The sequence below is a fragment of the Meles meles genome, chromosome 19, assembly GCF_922984935.1.
Source record: "Meles meles chromosome 19, mMelMel3.1 paternal haplotype, whole genome shotgun sequence".
Taxonomy (NCBI): domain Eukaryota; kingdom Metazoa; phylum Chordata; class Mammalia; order Carnivora; family Mustelidae; genus Meles; species Meles meles.
The window spans coordinates 33,197,802-33,218,907 of NC_060084.1; the positions used below are offsets into that span (position 1 = coordinate 33,197,802).

The 21,106-nt window shown below is 52.8% G+C and overlaps 1 protein-coding gene across 1 annotated transcript in view; it reads left to right on the forward strand.

Moving 5' to 3' along the window:
* Positions 1–21,106, forward strand: part of ZNF423 (zinc finger protein 423) — a 330,711-nt gene that overhangs the window by 100,714 nt on the left and 208,891 nt on the right. The window contains exon 3 of the mRNA XM_045989431.1: positions 6,739–6,939. Coding sequence (XP_045845387.1) covers positions 6,739–6,939 — 201 coding nt within the window. The remainder of the gene's footprint in view (positions 1–6,738; positions 6,940–21,106) is intronic.

Sequence of the window (21,106 nt, forward strand, 5' to 3'; positions counted from 1 at the left end):
CCCTATCTGGGAAGCTGCGGCCTGTGGGCTTGAACCCAGACGGGTCGGCTCCACAGTCTGTGAGTCTTTTCCGTTCTTTGTCCATTGTCCAGACAGTCCCTGGAGCATGACTCCGGCTGTCTGCCCCCGGTGTGTGTCGTCGCTTAATGAGAGTCTGTAGGGCAGCAGCTTGGCCCCGTCAGCCCCGCGAGACCCCGACACAGCCCTGCCCCGTGCTTCCTGCACGGTTTGGCTTCCCGGCCGAGCCCTGGACGTGCCTTGAATTCACTGTCCAGGGGTTCTGGTTGGTGTGGGGGTGGATGGTGCCGCCGACCTTCGGAGTCCGCTCGGGAGAGGGGATGAGAAATGGCGAGGGCAGTGGGGGGGGACGCTCCAGTCCTCCGGGGCCGACTCGTCTGCCTCCCCACTGTCCCCTGGCACTGGTTCCCGGCTTCCGCTTTGCTCTCCGCTCCCCTGCTCCCTCGCCGTGCATCTTTGCCTCTTCCCGTCTGCCCAGCCCAGCCTCCTCTGGGCTCCTTGGAGCCCCGCAGGGCTCCTGGCCTCACACATGATCCTTGCATCCACAGCCGTCTGTCCATTCGGGCGAGCCTCAACTCCACCTGTCATGTCTCTCAGGTGCAGGTTCTTTATTGACAATAAGAAGTCAGTGTCAGGCAGGGGAGGGACTTGTTCAAGGTCACTCAGGGGCGTGGTGGGGGTACTGCAGCGGAGACTGGGAACTGGGCCCCTGATGGATGGGGGCCCAGGCTGCCGGCCTTTCCCACCTGTACCTCCTTTCCGGCATCCGTGGATTCATATATTGGCTCAGTCGCCAAGTCCGAACTGGCCAGACTCCATGTGGAGCACCCCATATGTGGTAGCAAATGTGTGTGTGTTACACCTGGCATTCAGTAGATGCTCAACACATGTTTGTGGGATGAATGAAGGAAAGAATGAGTGACCGTGTGTGATTACTGGCACCGGGATATCTCATGCCTCTCGAGCTCTGCCCTCGTTTTCTCTGTCCTGGGCCTCTGACCTCCACTGGGCAGGTACTCAGCCCTGGGACCCTACAGCTGGGACCCCCGCTGATCCCTGGTTGGTTCTCAGGGTGCACAGGGCTGACCGCTGGCTAGGGGAGGGACCCCCACAGTCCCTCCCAGGAAGAGAAGGGGCGGCCTTCTTACCGAGGTCCCTGCCGGCTCTTGCACTGGTAGGACCCGGGGCCAGAGCTAGGAGACCCTCCCTGGTGTTCGCAGACTGAGCCTCCTCCGCCGGCCCTTGGAAGCGGTGAGGGCCCACCTGCCCTGACTAGTGAGCTCCAGAAGCCTCACTGAGAAGGCAGGAATTGTTCAGTTCCCAGAGCTGGCGGCCTGTGGGTAGCCTATCCCCGCCCCCCTGGGGCTGATCCCCATTCCTGTTCTCCTGGCACCGGGCTCAGCCAGCTGTCCCTTGCTTGGCTCTTCCGCAGGCATCCCCCTTTTCCCTCCCATGCGGTGGTTAAGGAGTTGAGGTCTGTACTCAGGAGGCCCGGTTTTGAGTTCAGCCCTTCTCAGTACGTGTGACTTGTGGGCCTGAGCTGTGGCCTTCTCAGCTGCAGAGTGGGGATGCTGACCGTACCTTTAGCATAGGGCGGCTCTGATGGGGGCGCAGGGTGTGAGTGTGGAACAGTGCTGTGGTCAGCATCACTCAGGGTGTGGGAGTGGGGAGGGGCGTAGGCAGAGCCGCCTCCCTCTATCCCTGACTTGGTTTCTACTACCTCTTCCCTCAAGAGGGCGGGGCCCCACTTTACTCGCTGGGTGTCTCTGCCGTGCACCCTTTCTGTAGGGTCCCACTTGAATGAAAGCCCTTTCTCGTGGGCAGTGGTTCAGTGAGGCTCTTTAGGCCTGGGGTAGGGCAATTCACTGCTTTCTAATAAAAAGCGGTGAATCAAGAGGGTTTTGTTACTCTTCTCTTTGCTCCTAGAGAGTTCCGCAAACCTGTGTCTTGGGCTCAGGGACTGTGGGGTGTATGGATGTGGTGTTATGGGGCCCACCAGTGTAAGCATACCCTCTGCCTCCTGCTTTGAGGAAGAAGCTGGCAGGACAGAGTGGCCCCATCATACATTAGGTTGAACCATTTGAGGTGGCCAATATTCGACTTCTTTGACCCATGAAGACGGCAACTTCGTATGGTTCAACCTAACAATACCTATCGCTTGTGTTAACATTTGGAGACATGTTTCTTTGAAACCGATCTTTTCATTCAGTTGAACATTGACTGAATCCCCACCGTGTGTCTGTCTGTCGCAGGGGCTGGGGAGACAGTACCGAGCACAGAGCTCCTGCCGTTGTGGAGCTTGTGGTCTGGTTACAGAGCTTTCCTGCTGTCTGTTGCTCTCTAACAAACCACCCAAAACTCAATGGACTAAAAGCAACGCTTATTATTTCACACAGTTCTGTGAGCGGGGTGGACTTGGTTGGGGGTCCCCTTGACATTTCTCGTGTATTTGCCGAGTGAGTTGAATCTGAAGGCTCGTTGGGGTTGGATATCCAAGATGGCGCACTCCCATGGCTGGCACTTGGTACAGTTTTTGGGGGGGCTCTGCTGGTGCTGTCCACTGGAGCAGCTACACTCTTTCCATGTGGCCTGGGCTTCTTGTGGTATGGCAGCCATGATCTACTCAGTAGTGTCCCAAGAGACCAGGAGATCCTGTGGAAGCTGCAATCCTTCTGACCTAGCCTCAGAAATCCCCGAACATTGCTTCCATTACATTCTAATGTCAAGGGAGGCACTGTGGCCAGCCAGCCAAGAGGGTAATCGTGGAGGGGAATTAGATCTCTCTTCCTGATGGGGGAGTGCAGGGTCTCACTACAGAAGAGCACGTGGGATGGGGGGTGTTGCTGGTGCAGTCTTTGGAAAGTGCAGGGTGCCACGGGGTGGGCGGGGGAGGAAGAAAGTTAATCCACGAAAGCATGAGTGCACATTGTGCCAAAGGGAAAGGCACTCTGGGGAAGGAGGACTGGGGATCCATGTGACATTGGTGCTCAGGCCTGGAGGGATCCCTGTTAGCTGGGGGCAGAGTCCTGGGGGAGCAAGGGTGGAACAAACTTGTAGTTGAAGGGATTGAAAGAAGGTCTGTGTGGCTGCGGGGTAATACCCAGCTGTGTTTGAAACCTGTCCCTGGTGGCCTTGCTTTGCACCAGTGTCCTCAGAGAAGGTTCCTGGCATGCAGCAGGTGCCTCAGAAGTGGTAGCTGCTCTTGGTGGACTCCTGGCCAGAGGAGGGCCCAAATGCACATCGGTGTGCACAAGGGTGTGCACGTCCGAGAGCAACTAGGCTGTGAGTGGTCCAGGGGCAGCGTGGGGCTGGGGAGGTGGGGAGCTCTGTCCACGGGCTCGGTGACCCCCAGGTTCCCCAATCACACCTGCTCAGCTCTGGCCTTCCCAGTCAGCCCCCAGGAGGACTGGGGTGGAGCTGAGGGAGGGAAAAGCTTCCAGGGCTTATTCTCCGAAAGTCCTTCCCAGCCCCAGAGGCCCGTGGGGAGAAGAATGAGCTGCTCAGCCTGCTGACTTCGCTTCTTCTGGGAGGGGTGGTTGGAGAGACCAGCAGGTCACCTGTTGTTTGGGCCCTGAGATCAGTGTCAGAAACTCGGGGCAGGACTTGGGGTGGGGACTCAGGGCTGGTGGCAGCCTCTGAGCTCTTGCCTTCTCTGTGCTCATTCGGGCAAGGATCCGCAGGGCTGGATGGAGGCAAGACCCCGGTCGGGCAGGGCCGCCCCCTGATGAGCTCGCGCTGGATCACCGCAGAAGCAAGTGTCCATCCATCCATTCATTCAGTCTCTGCAGGCTTCCTGAGTAGCTGCTCCAGGAGGGCCTGGAAATGAGGAGACCCCAAGAGTGTTGCAGGGGATGGCTCTGTGAGAGCTGTCCCCTCCTGGGCCTTCGGGGGCTTAGGGCTCCAATAGACCCCAGGCCTGGGGGCAGGGCGTGCTGCTTCACATCAGAAGTCCCCTGCATGGCTCTGGATGACCCCCTAGAGCCTCTGTTTCCTCCTCTGCAAATGGAAAAATAGCACCGTTTACTCTTTTCCCCTTGTGTGAGGGTCAGGGACTGCGGGCAATGAAAGTGCTTTGCGGGGAGGAAAGCCCAGCCGGATGGAGGACTTCCTGTTTTGAGGTCCTGATTCTGCTGCTGCTGCAGATGGCCCCTCCAGGACTGGGTCTTTAGGGGGGTCCTGCTCCCAGCTTCTTCAGGCCCCTGGTCTTCTCTCTCCGGCTTCCCGAGGGGCAGGCTGGCGAGCCGTGCAACCCACCCCCCTCCCCGGGACCTCAGAGGATGGGGGGCCCCCACCTCTGCTTGCCTCCCCTCCCCTGCCCCTTTGTGCACAGCCACCTTGCCTTCCCATTAGTAGATAGTGGCAGGGGAGGTGACAGTTCCTTAAAACAGATTTATACTCTTGGATGACTTTATGGGTTTTTGCCTTATAAAAACCCAAGGGTTGACATTCTGATTTATCTACTCCTGAGTCAACAGGATGTACCAGATTTAAAGAGATCAAATGCATTGTAATGTTTGTGGTTCCAGTTGTAGATTAGATGAGCTATTATGGAAAGTGCTGCCAAGTAAATAGGGCCAGGAAAAAAAAAAAGTAACAAGGGGATAATTTAAATATGTCTATTAAATTGTGTGTTAAGTAAAGTAGCACAAGCGTGGTGCCGAACGTAACTTACTATCTGGAGAGTTGGTGTGGTAGATAAAGCTGGAATGATGCTTCTCCCCCGCCCCCTCCCCCCACCACTTCAGAACATTTTTTTTTATTATTATTAAGGAAACAGACAGTAAACTAGGAAATTCAGAGACGGGCGCTTGCCTGTGTAACCGTGGTTGTGTGATGACTTATAATATCGAAGGCTCCAAATGATATTTCTCATTTCTTTGCTTTCTATTTCTTGTCGCCACAGCAGCAGCCGATCAGATTTCCTGAGATAAATATGCTGCCTGGCTTTTAATGGGATTTCTATATTGCCGGGAGTTGGCGTGTTCTGATCATAGAAGAACCTAAAAATTGTACATCCCTTAATTGGTAAGAAGAGAGATGTTGTGATGGGCCACAAATGGAAACATTGATTTTTACTGCCTCCGAGCTGTTGCAAGCAGCGTGTCAGGCCACGTTCCCCGCCACGGAAGGCGGCAGCTGGCGCTCCAATGAGCTGATTTGTGTTCACAGGTTCCTGACGTTGGGTGCTTGGAAGTGTGCGTTTTGTGCAGATGGGAGAAATAGAGCCCTTACAACATTATCTGTTTCTAAATTGAAATATTTACAGGACTCTGGTTTCCACCTCGAATCGAATGCATTCTTTGGTTCGTTTTTCTTTCTTGCTTTGGCAACTGGTCCATGGGGGTTTAGAGGTTGTGTGTGGAAGGTGTTGGCTGTCACTGCAGTGTTTTATGTGACACGCTCGTGTGCACACGTACGGGTTCACGCACCTCTTTACATATGCGTGTATGTTTGCAACGAGGTTCTTCCACTTAATAGAGATTTCTCTCTTGAGTTCACCTCACCTCAGTGCTGGTTTCTGGATGGCTAGATTGTTTTCCAGGACAGACCGTGGATTTCCCAGTTCAAGTCTCTGTACTTTAATGAAGAAGTTTAATCCACTGACATTTGTTGGGATTACTGATATTGTCTCTGTGTTTTATTTACCATGATTTTTTTGCACTTTGGTTTACAAGTTCTTGATGTGCCCTATTAATCTCTCAGATTGAGGCTGTGCTCCATTTCCCAGCTGTGCAGGGAAGGGTAGTAGACAGGAGTTAGGATGTTGAGTTAAATGTCTTTCGGGTGCTCTGGATATCGGATCCCCCTGCCTAGGTGTCAGGTACCTCACCTATGAAATGGGAATAACAAGACTGCCCCGCTCTGTGGGCAGGGGCAGGACTACACGGTTGTGTGAGCCCCACTTAGCTCTGGGATGTGCAAGCCTGGGAGAGGGGGCTATGCATATGTAATTGAGGCTTTGAAGAAGCATGTGGAGCACTACATGAAACACAAGGCATCATTATGGTCATGAACTCATTTTCCTGTACAGTTTGGCCACTTGTCTGCATAGTGCTAAGCACAGAATAGGAATTTATTTTACAGAAATTAGTCGGATGATTCCAAAGCTGGTTCTCACTGTCTAGACTGATTTCAGGGCATGAGTGGAGGCTCAGGAGCAGTTGAGTTTGGGATTTGACTATCTGTGGTTTTACAAACACACGTTGTTTCCTTGATTCCAGGATCAGGACATCTTTGCAAAGAACTGAGCCGACATCACCACCCTGGGAGGCTAGCCGTGTGGCTGGGGAACTTGGCTAAGAGATCTTCCTTGCTCTTAAATTGCAGGACTCTGGGGGGAAATGAAATGTTTAGGTGCTTTAGGAGCAGCGGATGGAGGCTCTGGAGAAGTGTGTAAGAGAGTTGGGTTTTCAGGAGACAAAATGTGAAGGCATTTTCACCTCTGTGATGGGTCATGACCCCCAGCATCCATGCGCAGGGGGGAGATGACAGGAAATCCCCCTAGAAGATTTGCACCAAGAATTAAAGAATCTAGTTGAGAATTATGGCACTGCATGCTACAAAAAAACCCCATATATTAATATACTGAGAAGTGTCAAGAATAATGGACCCTGGGAGGTAGAGTAATTAAATGTATCTTAATAAATGCCGGGCGATTCTTTTAAAACACTTTCCCAAGACCCCGTCAGCTGACATGGACTGTATTCTTCCTGTTGGCAGGAGGCCTGGAAGGAGAGCCGGAGTGTGATCGGAAAGCCAGCCGTGCGCTGGAAGACAGGAACAGCGTGACAAGTCAAGAGGAGAGAAATGAGGACGATGAAGACATGGAGGATGAGTCAATTTACACCTGCGATCACTGTCAGCAGGACTTCGAGTGTCTGGCAGACCTGACGGACCACCGGGCCCACCGCTGTCCTGGAGGTAATGTTAAATAGCGCCGGGATTCTGACAGGTGGTTATACGGATAATTGGACATAGCAACAGCTTGAAGCCTCAAGTGAGATTAAAGAATTAATAATGTAATTTTACAGTTAATGTCATTTTATTGTGGTGTCTTGGGTACCCTGTATCCGCCTTTTAAATAAAATTAAAAATAAAAGCAACAGATTTCTGGCAGGCAGGGAGTCGGGGGAGGAGCCCGGTCGTTCCTCCCCCCAATCTGCCATCTCTAGAGTGTGAGCCCGAAGCAGGTAGGGTCTGCACCCTGGATTTCTGCAAGGCCTTTTGGAAACCCAGCAATTAAGAGGTTGTTAGTGCAAAGTTAAGTAGCTTAAGTGTGGAAAGCCGCATGAAGGAGTGAGCTCTGAGGTCGAGCTTGGATGGGACAGGGTGAATTTCAAAGGCCGACAAGAGCCCCTCCAGAAAGGGACGTGGTTCCAGTCCTGTGCTCAGCCACCTGCATCTCTGAGGAGGAGAGGTGGCTCGGAGCTCTTCTGCCAGACCTGACTGTGGCCTTATTTCCTGTGACCTGGAAGCCTCAGAGAAAGGGCCCAAGGCCACGGTTTTATGGGAGCGATTTAAGGCATCATGAGACATGTGTGTTTGTGTGTCTGGATCCTGTGGGGTGGATGGAGTGGGAGAATGGGGGCCTGTGTATTGCCTTGGGTGTGGCAGCCATGCTTAAAGGGGGAGAGGGCTGACATAGTTTCAGGCCCCGAGCGGGGAGTCCAGATCATCTGTGGTCCGACATCCCTCTCCACTGTGTCTTTGGTTGCAAGGCTTTGGATGCTGGGTTGTGGGGAGAGGAACTAAAATCTTGGACAGTATTCCAAAGGGAACCTGTCTCCTATTTTGGGGCGAGGGGAACCATTGCTGCTAGGAAGTAGGTTGGGGCTCAAAACTCTAGCTTCTTCTACCTTACATGCCTTTTTAGAAGTTTGAAAGCCAAGTGTTTGGGGGGAACTATGACTCTCCCTCTAGTGACGGCTGTACCTGCACAGACTTGGTGAGACAAAATCCACTGTTTTCAGCCTCTGGAGGAAACAGATAACCAAAAACACTGGACCCAAGAGGATTCTTACAGTTTTGGACTTTCGGGGGCTCAGCAGACCAAACCCCAGTCATTTGGAATTTGTCCTATTTCAACCACAGGCAGAGGCGATGGCCAACCTAGAAGCTTAGGATCAGAATTGGAGGATATATGGGGTTGGCTTTTCAGGCCCCCCTATTTCCTGAGGGGAAATACTGAGGCATGAGAGGGGGCGGTGATTGACCGAGGTCACCTAGGGATTTGGTGGCCGAGCCAGGACCTCTTCAGGACCCTGGGCTGTATATGCTCATCCTGCTTGAGAAAATAGTAGATGGCCTGTATCTTTCTTGATTTAGCCCAGAACTGAGGTGGTATCAATGATATGGGAATGAAATATTGTTCCTGACTTGGAAACCAATCAATGAATTGATCTTCTAATTAAAAATTTGAAAATACTCTGTATTTTTGAAGTGTGAAAGAATACTTGGGGCTCACCTAGCACCATTGCAGGGCCCCTCAGGGACCCCTGGGAAGTGATGCTGCGTTGAGTCTCCATGGCTCTCAGAGTGAGGCCCCATGCCCAGCACCCCTCAGTTCTTCAGAACCAAGGAGATCCTCTTGTCTCTTTCCACACTTTCGAGAATGGTGTTGTTTCCGGGTGGTGAAGGGCCAACGTGAGGCTTCAAGGCTGAATATTGGTGTTCTTTGCTGGAAGTGGTCACTAATTGTGCTTCAGTCCTGGGTAGGCTTCTTTTCCCAGTGGCTTTCTCTTGTCTCCATTGCTGCAGCCTGGTTGACATCATGATGGCTCTGTCTGTGGGGCCTTCAGCCACTGACTCTCCCGCCTGCTTCCTAGTAGGACCCCACTAATGACCTCCATGGGGACGTGGGAGCCAGGAATCCCTAAGCTCTGGGGCATCGGAAGGGAGTCAGAAATTCCTTAAAAGAGTATGGGAAACGACCTTGCCTAATAGCATCCCTGAGAAATTCATTACCGCCCAGGAAAGGTGTGACCCAGTCTGGGAGAGTCTCCCTGACATGGAAGAAGAACGTCAGGAGCGATTTTCCCTCAGGCCTTAGGTTCTAAGGATTACCCAGTGACAGGATAAACCCCTGGGAATTATGCGTGTTATTCAAAGCAGGTCCTTACCTCGGCCGCCTGCACACTCTCTGATCTGCCATGGTTTCCCACTGTGTCCCCAGAGATGTTTTTGGAACTACTGGGGGTGGGCATTGGGGCCTGTCTGAGGGGACTCTGATACCCACTCCAGTCAGAGTGGTCCACATTAAAAAGTCTTAATATATATTGGCCTGTATACTGGGACGTGTGATAATTGGCTTCTGCTTTAAAAACTCGGAACTGGCACAAAGATGCAATAGCAGTCCTCCCGGGCCAGGCTCGGGGGCTGCTGGAGGCTCACCATTGGTCATCCAGCCGCTAGACTAGAGATGGGGTAGGTGGGCAGTGTGGACACTCTGTCCCCCTGGAGGGAAAGGTGGACCCTCAACAGCCTGACAAAGGCCATTTCAGAGAGGACCACGCTCTGCTGAGGCTGGGCGGGCTCTGGGTGCTCAGCAGATGTTTCTGAGGGAACAAACAAGTCTTGTTTGGAGGGAAGGCAGGAGCCCTCTCTGCTTTTGAGAATTTGGGGCCTAAGGGCAGCGCCACCTGTCAATCCTATTGTCTGCGCCTCCGGGCATCGGAATTAGGCCTTGGGTGTGAACAGCACTCATCCTCAGTCATTCCCTGCTGGGAGCAGTCACTGCCTGAATGTGGAGACACCCCCTCACCAAGCAGGTGTGTCCTGGGGAGGTGGGGTGTGTTTGTGGGGCGCCATCTTGAATGTGGTTCTTTTAAAGAATTGCTTTAGCCGGGTGACCTCTTGGTTCTTTCTGTGTCTTTCTGTGGCCGTGGCGGTGGGGGTGGGTCAGTGCCTGGTTTCATCAGAATCTGGGAAGTCACTGAGGTTTGGAGATTTTCTGAGGTGGTGGGAAGCTCACCACGGAAGATGGGTTGGGGCACTTCCTGTCAGGATGGCATTGGTGGTGTGCAGAGGCAGGACAGACCCCCGGAACTCTGCACTGAAAAACCTTCCCTTGAGGAGATTCTGGAGCTTGGGAAGGTCCCCTCTCCACTGTCCCTTCTCAGGAGTGGCTCTGCTGGGCCAGGAGAGGCTGTCGAACCATGGACTTCAGAACCCAGACCTCTTCCTTTCTCCCACTTTCTCTCTTTCTCCGTCTTTCTGCATCACTGTCTCTCATTCGCATCTGAGGAGAAACCAGCCTTAAACCCACAGGGCATCAAACATGGCATTCTGAGGACACGAAATGAGATAAGCCAAGAGCCATCAGCTCTGTGGCTGCTCACGCCCCTGGAGCTGATTCCTCCTTGTTTTCCTCCAGACCCGGCCCACCGGGGGCCATGTTTGCAGGTCTGGTGTGGGGGGCCCATGCCATTTTGCATTCTGCGTTTGTTGCTGAACGTTTTCTGAATGAATTCCCAGGCTGCGATGTGATCTTCTCCATTATCCCTTTTTTGGGTGGGGGGGGAGCCCTCTTTTTTGAAGATAGCAACCCTCAAGCAGATAAAGCTCGGGTGGGTGGTCTTGTGTCCACACACTACAAAAATATGCAATCTAGACCCACCCGCCGGGAGATGAGGAGTTCTACCACGGCACGGACAGGGGCTGACTTGATCCCAGTGATGGGCTTGTCTGTGCCTCACGGAGCCTCATTTGTGGGCCCCGGGCGAGGAAATGGCCAGAGCGTCTGGTGGCTCTCTGAACTGATGCTAGAAATTCCCCCTTACTTGGGGCCCCGCTCACTGGGACGGTGTCACAGCAGGGAGTGAGCTAAGTTCACGTTGACCCAGTTTGTGACGTGTCGGCCAAGCACGTGTGGACCCTAGAAGCGGTGGCAAAGGGGGTGTTTTTCATCATCTTCTAGAAGCCCAGAGGACTTCAATTGCTTTAGAAACTATCTCTGGGAACTTCCCGGGGCCCCATGGAAACAGGTACGAGAGGTTTGATTCACCCAGGGGCTGATTCCAATTTTTTATGTGCTCATTGAAGCAGGTCAGCTGTGGACCTTCAGTCTGGATTCAGGGGGAACGTTTTACGGCTTTCTGGTATGAAGACTACCTTTTAAGGAGACTCTGTGATTTAGACTGACTGCTGCTTTGGCCCAAATTAATGAGGCTGACTGCCCGAGGACATTTGGGTGCTGGGTCTGTGCTGTTGTAATGTTTTACATCTCACTCTAGTAGGGACGCTCCTCATCCTGTCAGGACTGGGCTGTCGGCAGGGGTGTGCACTGTGCCAGTCGTGGAACCTGACAGGTCCCCAGGGCTGGAGTACCTGACAAGCTTTTGGAGATCCCTAGCCTCTTTGCTAAAGGCACCACGGGTGTGATGAGGGTTTTCATCGTTGGTAGGGAGAGGCAGATGGAGTCTCTTTAGAAAGACTGAGGTTTCTAACTCTGGGCTTGTCTAGGCACTTGCTCTGTAGACTAGAAATTGTCTTCAGGACCAGGTTGAAGCCAAGCATTGGTTTCTTCCTCCAGGCAGCATTCGGGGATCTCCGAAGCAGACCAGGCTCCTCACTGGGCACAGAGAGGCATCCTTGAAGCACACAGGGTCCCTGCCACCCTCCAGGGCTCCACGTGTGGGCCGCAGCCTCCCTGATTGCCCTCCCCACGACCTCACCCCTGACCAGTACACAATATGGGTCAGATTCTGTGGTTATTCTGCAATAGTTTTTTTTTTTTTTTTTAAGATTTTATTTATTTATTTGAGAGAGAGTGAATGAGTGGTGGGGAGGGGCAGCGAGAGATGGAGAAACAGACTGGGCACTGAGCAGAGAGTCTGATTCGGGGCTCGATCCCAGGACCCTGAGATCATGACCTGAGCTGAAGGGAGACGCTAACTGACTGAGCCACCCAGGCGCCCTGAGTGATAATTTTTAATTTGTTCATCGCTGGTCTCCCCCACTACTTTGAGCTTTATGAGGACAAGAACCATGTCTGTTTTGTTCCCTCTTATGCCCTAGCCCAGTGCCTGGCACACAGTGGTGCTTAATACGTGCTTGTTGGATGAAAGAATGAGGCCACCTAGTCCTCCTAATGGTCCCAGCCGGGAGAATCTGTTTTTCACCGTTCATCCCCATTTTACACATTGGGCAGCTGAGGCTCAGAGAGTTAGGGGGTCTTGGTAAAGGTTACAGAGCTTGAGCTAAGACTCGAGGTCTGAACAGCTCACCCAGAGAACATAGACTGGGGACAGTGAATGATTTCCAACTAAATTCCAGACAGACACAGCTTTTTTGAATGCTCAACTTCAAAAAAAAAACACAAAAAAACAAAACAACGATGGAGATGGAGAGGGATTTGTTCAAATAGCAACAGCAAAAGAATATGCTCCCTGTGGGTTAATTTTGCTGCTCCCCCTTTGGCTGCCCCCACTTCCTGAGGACTGGGACCGAGGCGTGTTTCCCCAGCCCCTTCAGAAAGGCAGACCCGCCTTTTCTGGCGAAGGTGAAATGCTGCTGTGTAAAAGGCTGGGTGGAAAGTTAATTACACCCTGGTTTGTTCAGCTGTGGCCAGAGTGACCTGTGGGCCCTAATTACGGGGCTGGGGCTGCGTGAAGGCTGGCATCTTTGCCAGCCTCGTTCCTGTCCGCCGGCTGGCGGGATCTTGCCTTTGTGCGCCGGCTCAGGCCCTTTCTCGCTCCGACAGCATGGGTGGGGGCGGTCCCTGCCTCATTGCTTGGGGCGCCCCTCGTACTGGTTCCATTTGGGCAGAGTGGAGTCGGCACCGGCAGCCGCAGGGCAGTGCACTGCCAAGTGCACAGGTGCAGGGCGTGAGCTCCTTCTGCCCACGGGGAGCCTGCATGGCACCTTGGTGTCAGCCGGCGTCTCGCAGTGCAAAAGGCCTGGGGGCTTGAGCACAATTAATCCCCCCACATCGAGAGCTTTCCTGCATGCAAACAGCATCCAGCTAGAAAACACGGAGCAAGGAAGGCTCCTGCTCACGGCAGTCACGGAAGGTATAAAGAGCAGGCAACAGACCCGGGAAGCCACATTAAAATGTTTGGAGAGGACAAACAAGCCAGCAATATCAGCTATGGAGGGACACAAAAGACTTCACTAAACGAAGAGGCAGACCTTCTTCTTGGGTGGAAAAATTCAATATCGTAAATAGGTCAGTTTCCCCTCGGTGAACCTGTTAACTTTGGGTTAGCCTGTGAAAGTAACAGTGGGATTTGTTTAGAAATGGAAGAGCTGTTTCTAAAGTTCGTTAGGAAGGAGAGGCATCAGGGAGAAGAAGGGAGATCCTGATTGAGAGAAGTGATGGGAAGGACTGGTCACCAGGCCAGATTTTAGAACACGTTCCGAAGCCCTAGGAATCTGAGTGGTGTGGGAGAGATGAAGGCCCGGAAAAGAAAGCGGAAAGGGATGTGAACCGAACTGGAAACGTAGTGTATGAGAGGGGTCAGTGTATATCGGCGGAGGACAGATGGGTCATTCAGTTATCGGGATTGGGGTGGTGTGGAGCCATCCCGGGAATGGAAGTTGGATCCCTCAACTCCAAAAGCCAAAATGAATCCCAATTGGATCAGAAATCTAAACAGAAAACGAAGACTTGAAAAGACTAAAGGAAAACATAAGTGGGTTTTAAAGAATAGGAGAGGATCAGAGTGGGGAAGCCTTTTCTAAATATAACCGTAAACCCAGAAGCCATAAAACAAAAGTCAAATATTCGGCCACACAAAAATAGAATATTTCTGCATAGCCAAAACCGTGATAAATCAAACCAAAGACATGTATCACGGGCAAAAAATATTTTTCCTTAATGTGTAAGAAACTCCTACCAACACTAAGAAAAGAACCAATACATCGGCAGGAAAGCAGGACAAAGTCTGGGCTGCCTGAGGCCAGCCCCTGCTCAGAACGGTTGCTGCCCCTCTGATCCTCAGATATTTTGAATATCCCCCACGTGCAAAGGACTGAAGTGGAACCGGAAAACGATGTATTAGTGAGCTCTTCCACATTTAGGGAGAAACCTTCTTTAGGAGAAGAGAACCATACATTTTTTTTTTTAAGATTTATTTATTCATTCGAGAGCTCGAGAGAGCTCAAGAGAGTGAGAGTGAGAGTGGGGGTGTCCCAGTGGGTGTGGGGGGAGGGGCAGACGCCGGGGGAGAGAGGATCTCAGGCAGACCCCAGGCAGAACCCAGTGATGTGGGGCTCCATCTCACAACCCTGAGATCATGACCGGAGCCAAAATTAAGAGTCACTCAGGTGCCCCGAGAACGGGTAATTCAGCCCACAAGAAACTACCTACCATTTTTAACCTACCAGATTGGCGAAGACCAACATGTTCACCAGCCCATTGTGCCAGTGAGGACATATAGCCTCGATGCCAAGATGTGGGGTCTTGTTCTCCTCTCTGTCCCCAGGGTGGCCTTGGCCTATCGCTAGAACACGTAGCAGTTGTTCAAGAAGCGTTTGCGGGTCTTGTCCCCAGGGAGGTCGCAGCCTCTGTGGGGCAAGAGCTTTGAATCGTAAGGCAGCCTGTGGCAATGCCACGGGTCAAGGGCTCTTAGGTGTGAGGCTGTAAAAAGAAAGGCTCCATGAACGATGCCTGGACATAGTAGGTCTTCAATTAATGCATCATCAGCAGAGGGAGTTACAGAAGAAAGAGACGATCTACTCTTCAAACAAGTACTGAGTATGTACTGTGTATAGGAACCCTTCTGGGTGCTGGGGATGGAGGAACTGTTTATTTCCATGAAAGGTAACACAGCGAAGAAGGTATTCATGTCACAAAAGCATTCCATGACTTGTAAGGTGCCGAGTCCTAGGTGGTCTATTTATTTTTTAATTGTTTTAATAGAGTTTTATACATTTTTAAAATTTATTTGTCAGAGACAGAGAGAGAGAGAGAGAGTGCGCACAAGCAGGCAGAGTGGCAGGCAGAGGCGGAGGGAGAAGCAGGCTCCATGCTGAGCAAGGAGCCCGATGCGGGACTTGATCCCAGGACCCTGGGATCCTGACTCAAGCTGAAGGCAGCTGCTTAACCAACTGAGCCACCCAGGCATCCCCTAGGTGGCCTATTTAAAGGGGGCTTTCCCAGGGCCTTTAAAAGATGCTTCCTGGCGTGCCTGAGGGGTGCAGTCGGTTCAGCGTCTGACTCTCAGGCTCGGCTCAGGTTGTGATCTCAGGGTCATGAGATCGAGCCCCGTGCCGGGCTCTGCGCTGAGCGGGAAGTCTGCTGGGGATTCTCTTTCTCCCTCTGCCCCTCTCTCCACCCCCCTTGTGGGCGCTCTTGCTCTCTCTGTCTCAAAAATAAATAAGTAAATAATAGAGAAAGTAAATAAATAAAAGGTGCTTCCACGAATATAGACATCGTGCCCACACCTCTCTTGAGAGGGTGCTGCCTTTCTGTGCTGGCCTGCGAGTGCGCTGCCATTTTGGAGGAAAGCAGATGGGCATGGTGAGCAGCCAGCCAGTCTGGGTCTGCCTGGCCCATGGTGAGACCAGAACCTTCCCTAAATTGCCTGTTCCCTGCCCTCCGAGTCCCCTGCTAGGAGGTGCCTGGGGCCGTGGTTCTCTCTGGGCTCGGGCCCTGGGTCCAGGTCCTGGCTCCCGGCGGACCTGTGGAGGGGAGTTGGTTTTAGGTGCTGGCATCATTCTTTGCCTCCTGGGAGGCCTGCAGGGGTATAGAATGTGTCCCCCTTGCCTTGATTATGTGGAGCAAAGGCTGCTATCACCTTTGTGGGGCCTGTAGGTCTCTCCAGAAATCAGACACCACATCTAACAATATAGAAGGCAGGGGCCAAGGTGGGAAGAATCCACACGTCTCTTGGTTTCCGCGGGAAATAGCGTGTCCATGGGTGTGTTCCAAGGCTTCTAAGTGCTCTCCAAAGTGGGGAGCATCTTTTCCTACTGTCCCACCCAGCTAGCCTGACTACCTCGATGTGCCCAAGGGTGAATTTTTTTTTGTGTCTGGTGGTGGACCAGAGTGGAATTCAGGTGTGGTGCCCAACACGGGGAAGGTGTCTGCTGCAAACATCCCCTGGGATGAGCCTCAGTGAGGGGACCCTGGAGAGGCCTTGGGAGAGTGAAAAGGACTGGCCTGGGACTGGCCCACTCTGGATCCTGGTTTCCTCTCCTTCCCTGGCAGCAGCCGAACCTTCCGCTGGTTTCCTGTTGTTAGGACCAGGATGTACACCCAGCAGGACCTCAAGGTCCTGGGAGGAAAAGACAAACCCCAAGCTGGTGTTCAGGCTGGTTGCGTGTGTATTTCTGGGCCTGGTCTGCTGTCATCCATTCCAGCTTGGAAGTTTCTAGAAGGTAGATGTCATGCGAGGAGGTTGTGGTACCATACCTACTGTGAGTCTGGGGCTATGTGTGTGTGTGTTTGTGTGTGTGTGTGAGACAGAGACACAGAGTTTCTATTAACAAGGAATGTATAATCTAACTGGAAGTGAAGTTGCCATGATCCTTTGGGTTGCCTGGCACATAGTAGGTCCTCAATTAACGTTCTGTCTGTATACTCAACTCCAGCTGACAAGCCAAAAAAAAAAAAAAGTGCAGAATCATTGGCTCAGGGAGCTGAGAAGTAAGGCTAGCTTCAAGCATGACCCTCCGAGGACAGGCTTCAAGATTGTCTCTACAAATCCCATACCCAGGTGTTCAGTGGCAGGGGTGCTGCCTCCAGAATCCCTCCTCCTTCCTCAGAGAAAGAGCAGCCTCTTTCCAATGGCCAGGACAGAAGTCCTCAGGTTGACTCGTAGAGGAGCCGCCAGGACCAAGGCTTATCCCCGAGAGCGTCCCTGAGGCCGGGTGGGGGGAGACAGCCCTGTATAGTAGCTAGGCTCGGGCTGGTGGGAGTCGGAGCCTCCTCCATCTAGACCCCTGGGACTGAGAATTGGGGAGTGCGCTCCCAGGATGTCTTCTGTAGGAGGAAGGAGGGACATGTGGGCAAACTTGGAGGAGCTTAATCGTTGATTCAAATGCCACATAGCCCAGCACCGATGTTAAGTCCATTCACTTTGCTCTTGGTGGGATCTAGCGATCTCATCACAGAATGTTAGGGAGGCAGTTTCCTGAAAGATCACATAGCTCAGCGCCTTCTAACCTTATTCTCAAACCCTTATTCTCAACATAGCTGGTGCATAAAGCCGGTCAATGTAGAGTGCCCTCAGGCAGTCTGAAAGCCGGGACGGGGCCAGGCTCTTCAGTGAGGTAGGACTTGTCTAAGGTCACACAGGGAGGTGGTGGCTTCGTGGGTGTGCCCCCCCCCTTTCCCCAGGAGGTGGCTGGTAATACCTGGGAGGCAGTGCAGCTCCCAGGACGGACAGGGGACGGGGGCTGGACCCACAAACCTCACATCATCTGGACTGGACGTTTTCTTTGTTTGCTTCTTGCGGAAGAGGGACTAGGGCACTTGAATTCTTATAAACTTCCTGGAAGTTGTGCCCCTCCCTGGGGGGTCCCACAGAAGCTGGCCCGCCCTCCCTTCCCTGATCCTGGCCCTTTGGGGGCAGAGTTCTGGGAGAAGCAAGTCATATCCTGGAGGCAACCCCCGGCTGCTGGGGCTCCAGGACATCGTGTCCAGCCTTGGGCCCAGGCTGGAGAGAGGCCGGGCAGCCATCGGGTGGGTCTGGCCTTGAGGCTTCAGTGGCTCAGGTGCCCAGATGGTGTGTGTGTGGGGAAGCTATGAAATCAGTCTGCGGTGTGGGCTCCTGGGAAACCCAGGGTGACCCCAAGTCCTATCACCCACTTTCAGCTTCAAGGGGGAGGAGGCGGCAGATAAAGCATTCTAAAATCCCAATACCAAAATGTTTTTCTTTATTCTCTTGGTATTTCAGTAAGAAGTGTTTTCCCCTGATGGATACATGTATACTCCCCAAATCTCAGTGTCACTGAGCAAACCCAAGGTCCGTTATGTGCACTCAGGTCAATCCCTTTTCTCATCAAGACTACAGTTCCGTTGGGGCACCTGGGTGGCTCAGTGGGTTAAAGCCTGTGCCTTCGGCTCAGGTCATGATCCCAGGGTTCTGGGATCGGGCCCCACATCAGGCTCTCTGCTCAGCAGGGATCCTGCTTCCCCCTCTCTCTCTGCCTGCCTCTCTGCCTACTTGTGATCTCTGTCTGTCAAAATAAATAAACAAAATCTTAAAAAAAAAAAAAAAAAGACTACAGTTCTGTTAGTCCAGCCCTCCTTGCTCCTGCCTGACACCGCAATCACTGATGGTCACGATACAGGGACCAGAGCCCCTCGGAGAAGCCCTGGTGCCTTCTCTTAGAGATGCGTGTGGGTTCCTCAATCTGTTGGGCGTCATGACCTGACAGTTGTGTTTCCCGAGTCTCAATCTTGGTTTCCTCCAATTTGAGGTTTGAAAAGCTTGGAGAAAATGCCTGTCAGTGAAGATCGGAATAGCCTCCAGCTGGATCCTGACCTGGTTTGGGGGTACAAGGGGCAACGAGAAAGTATTGTTCTCCAAGAGTCCTTTATTAGAGCTGAAAGCTATCAATGGTCTTTTCCTGTGTCCCTTGCCTAGGCTACAACTCCCTGCGCCCAAAAGAACAAAATAAACTACTGCTCAGAAGAAAAATGTGTTCTGTAGAACCACAGCACCCCCTGGTATGTATTCATTCATTCATAGGGTCACTTTTTACAGCACCTACTATGAGCTGGGAACTATTTTAGGCACAGGGGATAGAGTCATGAGTGAAATGGGCAGTGGTTTCCAGCCTTCTGGAGCACCTAGCCCCTCGCTGGCTTTGGCCACAAGATTCCTAAACTGACCCCTATGTAGTTATTTTGTTCTAAAGAACCGGCCGGTTCCCTCTGCGGTGTAGCTGAGTGCCGGCCAAGGCCCGTGTTAGCAGTGTGAGTGGGGAAAACAAGTAGCGGGTTCCCTGCCAAAACGGTTAGTGTGCTCGGAAGCTGTGTCAGCAGAAGCAGGACGGGGAGGCAAGAGCTCAGTTCTTCATGTTGCTGGAGAGATCAGGGCTAGGAGGGGTTTGGGGGAAGATGGAGAGGGGTGTGGTCCTCAAAGCCACGCTTGCAGTTTGGGAAGTTTGGCTTCTCGGTGGCTGGTGTCAGGAAACTCAACCCTAATTTACCTCAGTCGAGTAGGGGAATTTAGTGGCTCAGGTAACTAGAAAATGCAGATGTAGTCAGCACTAGCTTCAGGTGCGGCTAGATCCAGGGACCCTGGCAAAGGCCTGGGAACCCGGTCTTCCTGTGTCTCCTGGCTCTGATGAATGGAAGCTGTGTTGGCTTTTGGCTCTGGCAGAATGGAGTGCTCCAAATGGCAGACCCAGAGATGTTCCCCAGAGGAAATCAGGGTGCTGCTAGCAGAAGAACGGGGCGAGGGGGCGGGGGCGTGGTGAATGCTGTCAGGCTGCATCAGCCCAGAGAGGGAAGGAGCTTATGCCATTTAACCAGAGTCCAGAGTAGGTGACCTGACCTATGGGGGTTGGGGAGTGGTGAGCATGGCCAGTCCCACCTATGCAGTGGTCAGCTGCCTCTGATGGTGATCCGGTGGCTGATAGCTTTCCTATCACTTCCAGACAGAATTTAAAGATGCACAGGGCTGAACGGTGGGAGCTCTGTTCAAAGCAGCGGGGGAGCCAGGGGGAACAAGGGCATCATATAAAGGTGCTCTTTATATGTGGGCCAGAGTGAGTGTCCCTGTGGCCCCTTGAATGGGTCTTGGTTCTGTCCCTAGAGCACCAAGATTAACCGAGAGAGGGGTTCCTCCAAGCCTCGAGATCCTGTGATTGGCAACCCTTCAATGACACCCTAAACTCACGAAAATAAAGAACATCCCCAAACAAAACGAGAAATCAACCAAATTTATCTCCTGCTGGCTGGGGCATGTGGTTCAAGGAGTGCAGCCAGCAGGGGATCGGCCTGGCCTGGTCTCAGAGAGGGAGTCATCAGCTGCTTGCGATGCTGTGGCAAAGGCTTGGTGGAGCTGGGAGTGTGGGTACCCGTGGGGGTGGGGGAGGGGCCAGGGGGTGCGGGTTGGGGGCCGCGGTTTCCGGACCGGCACAGAGCAAGGAAATCTGAAATTTAACGCTGGCACTGGTCTAAAATAAAGCTGAACTATTGGTTGAGTGTTTTGGCAGTGTTTTTAAACACTGTGCGTGCCAGCTTGGGGAAAAAATATACAGGGGATTATAAAATGCTTCATTTTGTGTTAAACAGTTTTATTTTGGAGTTGACTGGCTAGAATTTGGCTGCCGTTGGGAATGACATCATTGCTCTGGGGAAGGGGGCATCTGGGAGGACTGGGGCTGTGGGGCAGCTGGGCAGGTGGGGGGGTGGCCACTGGCCTGGGGGGAGCACACACACCCGGGCGCCTCCCCTACCCCACCACCCTGGATGCCGGAAGTCTCCGCCTGGCCATGTGATTTGCTGTGTGTGTCAGCCTGCCAAGTGGCAGAGGGTGACCAGGCCAGATCTCCTGGAGCAGGTCTGACCCCTTGGAGGACTGGTAGGGGCTGAGTGGTGAGGAAGTGGCAAGGAGGTGGCTGAGGGCTGGGGGTAGGGGGTCCGGGGAGGAGAGACAGTTGGCATCAGTCTGTGGCCTGCCAGCTCCTTCCCAGTATCTGTTCCCAGGGCAGCTTCAGCCCGACTCTGCCCCTCTCCTGGTGCACTCAGAATGAATCCATTTCACGGACCCCGGTGGGCCTGCCTCTCCTGGCCTCTCCCTGTTTCTTCCCTTGAGATTGCTTATTCCTGCCCCAGGGCCTTTGTTCCACCTTTCCTCTCCACCTGGATGCTCTTTCAGGTTTTCACAAGGATCGCTCCTTTGCTTCCTTGTGGGACTTAGCTCCAGTGGCCCCCGCACAGGGAGGCCCTCTTTGACGGCCCCACTCCTCAGCCGGGGTTGTTCTCCTTCACTGTCTGTCGCATCATCCCCTTTGATGTCCTTTCTGGAGGTTCTTTTTATTTGACATTTGCCTTTTGATTTGCTTTCTGGGCTTTGCTATTAGAAGGTGACCCTCTTGAGAACAGTGGTGTGCTCTGGATCTGTCTCTGGCCCACCTCGGGGCTCAGCACACAGTAGGTGCTCAGGAAATAGCTATTGAATGATTTGTG